This window comes from Triticum aestivum, chromosome 5B (genome assembly GCF_018294505.1).
Source record: "Triticum aestivum cultivar Chinese Spring chromosome 5B, IWGSC CS RefSeq v2.1, whole genome shotgun sequence".
Lineage (NCBI taxonomy): Eukaryota > Viridiplantae > Streptophyta > Magnoliopsida > Poales > Poaceae > Triticum > Triticum aestivum.
Window position 1 is genome coordinate 143,906,596 of NC_057807.1, and position 11,327 is coordinate 143,917,922.

At 44.2% G+C, this 11,327-nt stretch overlaps 1 protein-coding gene across 1 annotated transcript; it reads left to right on the plus strand.

The window, feature by feature from the left end:
* The first annotated feature begins 4,040 nt into the window (after positions 1–4,040).
* Positions 4,041–11,107, plus strand: LOC123110863 (1-acyl-sn-glycerol-3-phosphate acyltransferase PLS1). The gene is made up of 11 exons (XM_044531491.1): positions 4,041–4,268; positions 4,649–4,771; positions 5,847–5,886; positions 6,002–6,075; positions 6,163–6,222; positions 7,333–7,410; positions 7,488–7,646; positions 9,304–9,429; positions 9,632–9,724; positions 9,839–9,922; positions 10,660–11,107. Exons 1-11 carry the CDS (start codon positions 4,188–4,190, stop codon positions 10,864–10,866), a joined length of 1,125 nt encoding a protein of 374 aa, XP_044387426.1. The 5' UTR covers positions 4,041–4,187; the 3' UTR covers positions 10,867–11,107.
* The last annotated feature ends 220 nt before the right edge of the window (positions 11,108–11,327 follow it).

An 11,327-nucleotide genomic window follows, 5' to 3' on the forward strand; every position in this document is an offset into this window, starting at 1 on the left:
TTTCTTGTGACAAAAAGCTCTCCACTAAAACTAACATAGTTATTTCTTTATCTAAACAACCCCTAGTTTTTATTTACGTGTTCTTTATTATCTTGCAAACCTATCCTATCACACCTACAAAGTACTTCTAGTTTCATACTTGTTCTAGGTAAAGCGAACGTTAAGCGTGCATAGAGTTATATCGGTGGTCGATAGAACTTGAGGGATTTTTGTCCTACATTTAGCTCCTCGTTGGGTTCGACACTCTTACTTATTGACAGAGGCTACAACCGATCCCCCATACTTGTGGGTTATCAGTCACCCTTGTCCTTGATAACTATGTTGTGCAAAATTACACAACATGACATCACCTATCACAATGTCTTTGATTCCCAATAAATACAGGTCTATGAAAAATACTCCAACAAGTTTGGAGCACTCCAAATACCCTCTCCACATCCTTCCTAGCTGCTTCTTGCAGTATTACAAAGTGCACTATTTGTTGCAATGGGGATTGGATATGATCTTGAAAAATGTCGCTCATTGAGGATAGATACAATCGGCAAGGTAGTACCCCATGTTTTAATTGTGTCCGTTGACGGTGTAGTTGCATAATAGAGCCCCCCCCACCCATCACAAAGTCTCTTGAACATCGGAGATCGTGGGAGCACATTGATGTCACTGTGAGAACTAGACATGCCAAAGAAAGCATGCAAATCACAAGTCCTTTGACGTCGCTACTTTGATTATGTTGATGGTCTCTTTGGTGTGACCTTGGTACTTCCCACACAATCCTTTGAGAAGTTCTTCCATTGCCAATGCGTGCAATCAACCGAACCAAGCCTATATGAAAAACCTCTTGTTGCTCTAGTTGGCATCAACCTTTATGTGTCTTCGGCAACTGGTCCTCTTAGGTACTTTGCTCCAAACATGTTTACCATGATGCGGGCAAATTTAATCATGACCTAAAGACATGTGCTCTCCCCCATTTTGACCATCTCACCAACAACATCTGCTTAATGCAAGCATCCTCAAAGAGTTCGCGCATTTTTGCAAAGGGGAGAACAACAATTGCCTGCAACAAATCGTTCCTAAGAGTGAAGTAGGGATAATGTGTCTCCATGTCATTCACCACGCGCAAGAATAAGGATTTACTCATCCGAAAGTGACATAAAACCCCCATCATGGTATGTTGGTCTGGTTTGAAAGTAGTCTGCGTAGACGAGCTATGCGCCAATGATCCTATATCGGTGTACAATTCTCCTCCCCTTTTATCAAACCCTTGAAATTCAGAATATGCTACACTTCCTTCTCCATTTCCTCCTGGATGCTCATCATCATCATGAACTCATCATCTTTGTCATCTGAATCCGATGAACGAGAAATAGTCTTGAATAAATTCATCGAGCTCTTTGTTATGAAACTCTACATCTTTTCGAACACATAGAGGGCAAGGAGTATGGCTGGGGAGCAAGTCGTACTACGGTGGAAAAGCGTCCATGGCGGTGACCGTTCCGTACGACGATGGTGGAGGTGGGTTTTTTTGTCGGTGGTGGTGGCGCTGTGGGGTCGGGACATCGGTGGATCTCATGATGTGGAGCATCCCAAGGTCATCCCCATGGACCTACCATCATCTCACCAAGTGCCAAGCGGACCCATGACACAAGCACGTGCAAGAGCTCTCGAAACCGAGGTGACATCTCTGCTCTTGCAATTCCTCTTTGAAACACATGAGACATGGCTACTACCTCAAACAGAGACACTTTGCATACTCAGGTACCAAGGAGTTAGCCATGAAGAAGCCAAGGAGCAAGATCGACCGAAGGGATAAGAGGAACGTGAAGACGAAGAAGAAAACGACCAAGTCCAGACTTGCCCGGATGATCCGAACCCCAACTCGGACGAGAGAGCCCCAGGACAGAACGACTCTAAGTGAAGCCGGACCATCCGAACCGAGTCCCGGATCATCCAGATCCACCCGGACATCCGGACCCCCTACAGCCGCTACGACGCCCCCGGACGATCCGGACGGTCGCCCAAATCATCTGAACCCCTGACACCCGGATCATCCGGGACACCATCCGAATCATCCGGACCCCCACATGCGTGTGCGTTTTGGCCTAAGCCCATGTACCCCTTCGTCCCCTTAGACTATATATACGCCTCCTCCTCCACTTTTCTAGGGTTAGCATTGTGATAGCTCATTTTGAAGATAGAGCTTTGCTCATCCACTTGATACCTACTCCATTGGAGACCAAGGCCTCCTAGGAGAAGATTCCCCAAGTGGATTGAAGACCCCCTCTTGAGGGAAGACCCCCTGCTGGATTGAAGACCTCCTTCTAGGAGATGAACTAGTGACCTTTGTATCCCCCTTTGTTGGATTTGAATAATGTATCTCTCTTTTTGTTCATGGATCTAGCACATGTGTGATCGTTTCTTGTTGATTTGAGTGTTTCCTCTCGTTTGTCCACGTGTTTCCCCTCGTGTGTTCGTCGTGTTCTTCGGGAATCCCCCTCCAAATTGTGAAAGATCGGCCCCTATGGTTCCATCCTACATCAGCTCGGGTGATGGTGGAGCTAGGGGAGGGCATGGACAGACGAGGCAGGAGAGAGGAGAGGAAGAGGGGGCTAGGTTGGGGACGATTTGGAGAGTTTTGGGGTGGGTCTGATCTATCGGGTCCTATGTGATGGACGTGTCCAGGTCTCCTTATATCCATCTCAGATATGAGCTATGTTTGGGGGGAGGGTACCGAACATATAGGGCTGGCTTGAGGAAGCTAGTTGGGTGACATTTCATGACCGGTCAGTGATTGTGATGTCCGCTCAGACATGCAGGTCCTACTTTAGGTGCTCTAAGGAAATTCCAACGCGCCAACACATTTGGTGCATGTGTGTCCTTTTGTGTCGAAACGGAAAGAAACGCCGGCCTAACGCGCAGACGCAAACCCAAAACACGCCCACTCGGTGCCAGTCTGGATGCATTTCCAGCCTAAATTTGCATCCACATGGACACGAGATGGACGAGCCGCACTTCCTCTCGGTGTCCGCATTGGGCTTGCATGTCGGGCAACCAAACACGGCAGCGACCGGAAGCGTCTAGGCCACATCCTTTTTAAATGGCAAGCGTGCAGGGTCGACCTCATCTACTTCTCGCCACCCCAATTCACATCTAGAGTTTGCTCCCTCATCACCTGATACAAAACCTAGTTCGCCGCCATCGCCATGGACTTCTTTAGCCGCGGCAGCAAGCGTGACAAATACGACCATGAGGCCGACTCATCGCGAGGCCCGACCAACTTCACTTTGGCGCTACACGGGGGAAGGGGGGTGGAGGGGCGTAGAGGGGGGTGGTACGGTTACACGATCGACTGTACATCTCGGTGCATCGCATGGAGTACCATTGGGAGTATTGTGTCCCGTTGTCGTTGCCAGACGTAAACCTCCCGCATGGCCGGCACCTCGACCCCACCGAATTTCGGTGTTGGTCGTGCCGCAACCGAGATCCGCAACCGAGCGTGCGCGCAACCGAGATCCGCGACCGGTGTGCTCTCCTCACGCCGAAGCAATGTTGCGACCCAGCGTACACGTCCGACTCCCTAGACTAGGATGTCTGGCTCGTGACTGAGCACGACGTGCGCCGCCCGGCGCCATCCAGATCGACGCCCGCCCTCCACCATCGCCTTCGGTGGTGAGGTAGGAGGACGAGGATGGGGAGGTAGCGTTCTTGGCGGCACTGGCGGAGCGACCCAGCGCGCCGTCGAGGAGACCCAGCGCGCGAGGAGCCCCGCTCGGATGACCTAAACAAACAAAAAAAGACAAAAACTATGTCCGTTTACGTGGGCCGGTTGGAGTTGCCCTGATACTTTTTCAGATAAAATACTTTGCAAATCTTTTTTTTTGCTAATAAAATACTTTGCAATTCAACAGGCTCGTGGAAGGAAACGACGAGACCCTGGGCCTGTGACTTGTGAATGGTGTCGGGGAGATGAGCCCGTGAGTACTGTGGGCCTGGGTGGGACCATGTGAAGTGTCGCCGTTGCTTGAAATCTGTTGCATTTCATCTAGACCCTTAAGGAAAATGAAAATCCGTGTTGGTGTCCATCGCCCAGCCGCAAGCAGCGGAAAACGAACCCATCTTTCCTACTTAACCCCCGCGCTTTTCCAGTAATCCAGAGACACCGCGGCAAGAGAGGAGACGCGGCGGCGGCCATGGCGATTCCCCTCGTGCTCGTCCTGCTCCCGCTCGGCCTCCTCTTCCTCCTCTCCGGCCTCGTCGTCAACACTGTCCAGGTAACCTCGGGCGACCCGGGTCTGGCAATCGTCTCCTGTAATTCTCTGTCGCCCCTTTCTAGGGATTGTGCGGTGATCTGGAGAGGTTCGCGAGCAGAGATTCAATTGTCTTTCGTAAATGTTTTCCTTTTAGTAGGTTTGAGTTGGTGATTTCATCATGCGCGCCCACGTTGCTTCTTCGCTTGCTCGGATCAAATATGTTTTGTTGGTGTTACGCAGTCCGATCTGATGCCATCATTTTGAGTTCAGCTGCTTAATTTGGGAGATTGTTCAATTTGCGGCCTCGAAATTGACAAATTATGCTCTTTGATCTGTTAATTCGCACTGGAATTTCCATTAAGCCGTTCCTGGTCTCTTACTATATTTGCATAACGTTGCAGGCCGTATTGTTCTTGACGATAAGGCCATTCTCGAAGCGATTGTACCGGCAGATCAACGTATTCCTGGCCGAGTTGTTGTGGCTTCAGCTGATCTGGCTTGTGGACTGGTGGGCAGGTATTAAGGTATGTATAATATTGAAGCAAAAAGTCAACCATCTTTTCTTCTTTATACGCCACTTACACGTCAAATCTGAAGTTAAATCAAAGTGTAATATTCACATGATCCTTCATTTGGGCTACAAGGCCTCTCTTGTTTATCTTTTAAGTTGGTACATGGATAGCGACCTTAGGGTGAATTTGCTGCTTAATTACTTGCATAAAGTTAGATTGCATGCCTTTGGATGATCCACAATTTAATCTGGCATGATGATGGGCATTGCCTTTTTGATAAAAGGCAATGCTGAGGGTTGGTTGGGTTGATCACAATCAAGACCATCAGTTAGCATATACCAGATGATTAAAGTCAACATGCTTTTTCAAAGTGGTTAAAGTCTGAATAGGCAAGCCATCTTGTTGTGTCAACTGTAATTTGCGATGTCAGTTGAGGATGCTTTGTGTCATGTTTTCAGTTATACTGTTGATTTTGTGTTTGTAAATCAACCTGAATAGCAGCACTAATATATATTACAAAAGGAAGAGTGATATGGGTGCAGTATATAAGCAGGTTAGGGATGTTATAGTGCCTTTTTTTATATACTCAGAGTGAACGTTTCAACGTTTTCGTTTGACAAGAACTTGCATTGCAGTAATGTGTACAAATTTGACCCAATGGTGGCATGTAATGGAACTCGTGCTGCTCCCTCTATATCTAAATATAAGACGTTCTTGCGGTTTAAATTGAACTGCAAAAACGTCTTATATGTTGACACAGTGGAAGTACTAGATAATTATTTAAACTATGATGTTTTCCTCACTGTTGCATTAAATAGGAAGCAACTTATCTGTGTGATCTTAACTTCAACAATCACTGGTCAAAACACATTCATCCAATGTCACTGTTTTTTTTTATTCAAGTGTGTGCCTCCTTGATAATTCAATCACAGTACAAAAAGTTCTTGTACTTAAATTTCGGTGGGAAGTTGAGTAAACAGAATTTTCAAGTGCTTGTTTGCAAATCTTAAGTTGTTTGGACTTTTTTGAAATAGTAATTGATATCACAACTATAGTTCCCTGATATTAGTCCATGCAAATTTTGCAGGTACAGGTGTATGCGGATCCAGCAACTTGGAAACTAATGGGTAAGGAGTTAATGCCAATATTACCACTTGGAACTGATATCATTTCATTATTCACTTAGACCATATTTAGAAAAGGATGCGTTTTGAATACGACCTTATCTGAAGAATTCTTTAGGCAAAGAGCACGCCCTTCTAATATCCAATCATCGAAGTGACATTGATTGGCTGGTTGGATGGATTTTAGCACAGGTTCTTATCACTTACTAAGTATTATTTTTTTTAACTATTAATCTGTTTAAGTACATTATGATGAGTCACCCGTGATTTGATGGTCAGCGTTCAGGATGCCTTGGAAGCGCAATAGCTATAATGAAGAAATCCTCAAAGTTCCTTCCAGTAAGTTAGCCCGTACATTTCTATCATCACATTTGGTTCTACATTACTCATAGTTCAGTTATCTTGACAAGACTAAGGCAAGGGAAATTAATCAAATAAGATTACTCAAATGGAGAATTGTGCTAAAATTATATGGTACACTACTATTATATTTAGTATTTCCTTTCGGCCGTCATTTTAATGGCCTTGTGGTGAAGAAGAATGATGCCCTTTAAAAGGTCATCCCTACTGCTAGGTTCCACAAAGTGGAATTTAAGACCTTAAGAAGAGACCATCCCCACTGCTAAAATATAAACAAAAAATAGTATCTAAGAAGAGCAACCCGCATTGTTTGGATATAAGATATGATGTTTCTTAGTAAACTTTAGAGCGTCAGCAAACAGGCACAAGTCGATGCAGTGATAACTGGCAAGCAAGGGTTGTCTGACAGACTAAGAGTTAATTTGTCCAACATATATGTTGCCCTTGGCGACACTACTTCTGTCATATAGTAATAACAGTAGTACTAAACTGTTTATAAGCTACTCCCTCTGTTCCACAATGTAGTGCGTATAGATTTTTTGAGAAGTCAAACTTTATAGAGTTTGACCAAGTTTGTAGAGAACAACATATACATCTAGAATACCAAATACATATCCTTAGATACATCACAAGACGTACTTCCATATCGTATATATTTGGTATTGTAGATATAAATAGTTTTCTCTATAAACTTGGTCAAAGTTTGTAAAGTTTGCCTTTCCAGAAAATCTATGTGCACAACATTATGGAATGGAAGGAGTATTAAGCTTAACTGATTCTTGTAGAAAATAGTCTAGGCTCAACTTCTGAAGTCAGAACTACCACATTTGAAAAAAAAGATAATTGAATGGATGCTATTTTTTTTGCTGGAACTGAGAATACTCAAGTAACCGTAGCACTGGAGAACTAAAGCCGGATATCATGGCACAGATATAATAATATCCCTATGCATCAGACAAGCATGATCTCTATGGTCCGTGTAGATTTTTTTATGGAAAGTTCAACAGGCATTATCTAGAATAGGCTGCACATGCATTTAGCTGAAGAAAGTAGTTATTGATTGTGTTTTATCTTGATCAACTATTGCAGGTTATTGGTTGGTCCATGTGGTTTGCAGAATACCTCTTTTTGGAGAGAAGCTGGGCAAAGGATGAAAAAACACTCAAAGTATTTTTCACCTTACCTAATACTACAATGCCTTGCGGTTCATAGTAAATTAATGATATTTACACTCTTAAATGCAGTCGGGTCTTCAAAGGTTGAAAGACTTCCCCAGATCATTTTGGCTTGCCCTTTTTGTTGAGGGTACAAGATTTACTCCAGCAAAACTTTTAGCAGCTCAAGAATATGCAATCTCACAGGGTTTGACAGCGCCTAGGAATGTGCTGATTCCACGAACAAAGGTATTCAATTTGTTTCTTCCAAACTGAAATATCGTACTCTGTGCAGTACTAACTTTGCATGTCAGATGTCAAATCTGTCCTTAGTTTTCTCTGTTTACCTGGTCTCATTTTGTACAACTTTTATAATGCTTGGTTGTGACACGTATACAATTCTTAGATTTATCTTCTCTTTAACAGAGTTGATTGCGCAAAACCACAGGTTTTTGGCTGTGTTAACACAAATGGGCAGGTTGTGGATATTTTATAAAAACAACCACGACTTCTGAGGTAGCCTGTAGTGCTGCACCCAAACCTTTCACGGTGAAAATGACATAGAGCCCAGACACTCCCGTCGAATTACTCATGCCTCATGCTTAAGTGGACATGGGCTGATGGGCTCCACACAAGTCAGGTCCTCCTATTCTCTCTGCCTCTCTCATGCCAATGCAGCTGTCTCGATCTCATTCTCATCTCTCCTGATGTGACTGGAAGCAGCCATGCAGTGACCTTGATTCGGCAATTCTCTGGTCAAAATTGGGAGGTGGGACCGGCTGCCGTGGCCTTTGTCCGCTGCGCTTGGCTACCCACACCGGAAAGGAGGAATGGAGTATGGAATTAGGCGGGTTGGTGCATGCGAAGTCCTGGTTTGCCAGAAACTCATGTGTTTTACTTGGAAGCGGAGGAGCGGGATTGTGTTGGGTGAGGGCTGGATAGTGGCAGATGGCAACATAGGTGGACTGTGGTGGCTCAGCTCCCTGCACGAGAGTATGCACGCATGGTCAAGAGGACGTGCATGGTCCTTAGGGACATGCAGGAAACAGGAACGAGTCCGAGGACATGCTGGAGATAGTGAAGGTCAGACACAAAGAAGATGACCTCGATGCAGCAATTCGCTGGTCCAAAATTAAATTAGTAAGGGGATTAGACAGAGTATAGTTGTAAACGAACGGGAAGGTTGACTGGAGGCTACTGTGCTGGTTTGTCGCCAAATTTAGGATGCCCTTCTCCAGCTCCGACCGCTGCCGCAGCCTCTTGATCTCCACCTCAAGTGAGCCTCTGGAAAAATCTTCTCACACACAAAATGCTTTCTTCTCCATTGATGTTTCCCCCTACTAATTTGACGCTACTGCGACCACACGGGATATCAACCAACGCGATCCGGGCTCACCACTGGTGACCCCCAGAGCACAGCGGTCGCCTTGCTGACAAGCTCCCTGTGGTTGCCCTCGTCTGTTCCTCTCCTTGTCTCTCATGCCGCAGCCCTGCCTTGCCGGCACATTGGCCTGCTCGCATTGGCAACTAATTAACATGGCTGTGCTGACAGGTGGACTCAGTTGGTCAGTTTTATTGTCAAAATGACTCAATATTTGTCACCGCATCCACAAAACTACTGTCCTTTTGCGCAATTAACTCCTTTTAGTATGGTACAAAAAATCTTGCCTTCCCTTCCAGTAGTCAAAACTCAAAAGACAACAGCCTACATGGACAAGGGGGAGGGGGGGGGGGATCTCGCCTTCCCTTCCCATGGTCAAAACGTACATGAACACTTCGTCAGAACAAATATTTGGTACTTTGACGCTGTGCATTTGAACATTTTTTCCAAATTTTATCTCCATGTACTTAGTTTATCCCAGAAGTGTTGTTATTCTAACAACTCTTTTCATTTGCAACATCTTAGGGATTTGTATCAGCTGTAAGTATTATGCGTGACTTTGTCCCAGCTATCTATGATACAACAGTGATTATTCCAGAAGATTCGCCTAAACCAACAATGCTGCGTATTCTTCAGGGACAATCATCAGTTGTAAGTATTTTAACTTCTGCAGTCTGTAGAAATTTACTAGCTGTGAACTCTAGCCATTAAATTTCTTGAAAATATTTATGATTAAAATATATATTTATAGCAACCTGAGTTGTTTCTCAGAACCCATCGAATTCTAGCTCGAAGATTTTGATTTGGTATCTTTGGTATTTCAATCATATTTACTGCTCCACTGTTATTATAGGTACATGTCCGCATAAAACGCCATTCAATGAGGGATATGCCTAACTCGGATGAGGATGTTTCAAAATGGTGCAAAGACATATTTGTAGCAAAGGTATGGAACTAATAATATTAATTATAGAAAACTATGATCATATAATGTGTTATTGTTGGAAGAAACCATGAATTGGCTGACGTGCTAATCACTAATTTTCTTTCCCTGTGACAGGACGCGTTATTGGACAAACATATAGCAACTGGTACTTTTGATGAGGAAATTATACCAATTGGTCGTCCAGTGAAATCTTTGATGGTAAAACATAACCAAGGCACCATTTTATGCAATATCATTAACTTTTGACATAAAAAATCTGCGTCAGTTATTACTCCCTCTGTTTCAATGTGGAAAAACCTTCAGCCCACCAAGCGTGCATGCAAAGAAAACATTAAATCTGAAGAAGTGCTAACTAAACACGATCATGCATACCCCAGTTAAATTCCATGCTGCAGCCAAGCCTCTTCTAAATCATTAAAGTAGGTTTAGGTTGTAAACATTGTATTAACATACCGATTCTCGCTGGACAATTATTTTGAAACAGAGAATCCAAGGGCAGGGACAGTTAGAGTGGAATAGACGGAGTGGATGTTAAGAAACTAGAATAGTATGCAGTCACATGTGCACTTAAGGTCCTTTAGCACCTTGTAAGATAATGTGACACTTATTATCAAACTATTGACGTGTACAGAATTAGAATAGTTCCTTTGAATAGAAAAAGAAGCGGGAAAATGCTCAATTCGATCATGTGACACGCCACGACAACATTATTCGTTTTTCCCACACAACTACAACATGACAGAATATTTTTCTCTTATTCTTAGCATGCCATAGGTAAGTGGGTACATCTGCATGTGTGTGCAGCTCTTCTACTATTCTGCTTTCAGAACTTCTAAGATTGTGCTCATGCTCTTTCAGAATAAAAGGAGAACTCATATTACCATATACAAATAGCTTATTTCTTGGTCTCACTTGAGTTCTTGCTGTTGGTTCAGGTGGTCCTGTCTTGGTCATGTCTCCTCCTATATGGTGCTCATAGATTCTTACAGTGGACCCAGCTCTTGTCGACGTGGAAAGGAGTGATCCTCTTTGCTTCTGGATTGGCAATGGTGACCGCCGTTATGCATGTATTCATCATGTTCTCGCAGGCCGAGCGCTCAAGCTCCGCTAAAGCAGCAAGGGACCGAGTGAAGAAGGATTGATAGCTCGTGTGAAATTCAGTCTATAGGGGAACTGCCAATTTATTATGTTCAGAATATATGTAGACACAGGCTCCATGGGTCAAATCTAGTATATCCTTGTTGTCCTCGGTAAGAGCTTCAGGAATTTTGTGTGGCGAGAACTGTGAGCTTTCATCCTTCTCTACTTTGTAATGACTTGTAAAGATTTGCTTTGCCATACCAGGAATCGCTGCTCGAATTTATCGAAGCTTTTTTTTAATCAGACTGTTCAGGCAATCCTTGGTACAGATTGCTATTGCCAACCTGGTTATTCTGTGCTTTGGTGTCGCTATGACTCGCATCGTGTTTGCGCTGGCTCAAGGAGGGAAATGCGAACGCCAAACTTTTTCACCTCGTGGCTAATGGACGAACGTGCCAAGGGCATCCCATCTCTTTGTTCTGGTTCCGACCTGATCTTGGACCAAAAGGTTATAGATGAGGTG

Coding starts and splice junctions, on each gene's coding strand:
- LOC123110863 (XM_044531491.1), top strand. CDS start 4,188: ATGGCGATTCCCCTCGTGCTCGTCCTGCTCCCGCTCGGCCTCCTCTTC. Junction 7,411..7,487: donor AGGATGAAAAAACACTCAAA/GTATTTTTCACC, acceptor TCTTAAATGCAG/TCGGGTCTTCAAAGGTTGAA. Junction 9,430..9,631: donor TTCAGGGACAATCATCAGTT/GTAAGTATTTTA, acceptor CTGTTATTATAG/GTACATGTCCGCATAAAACG.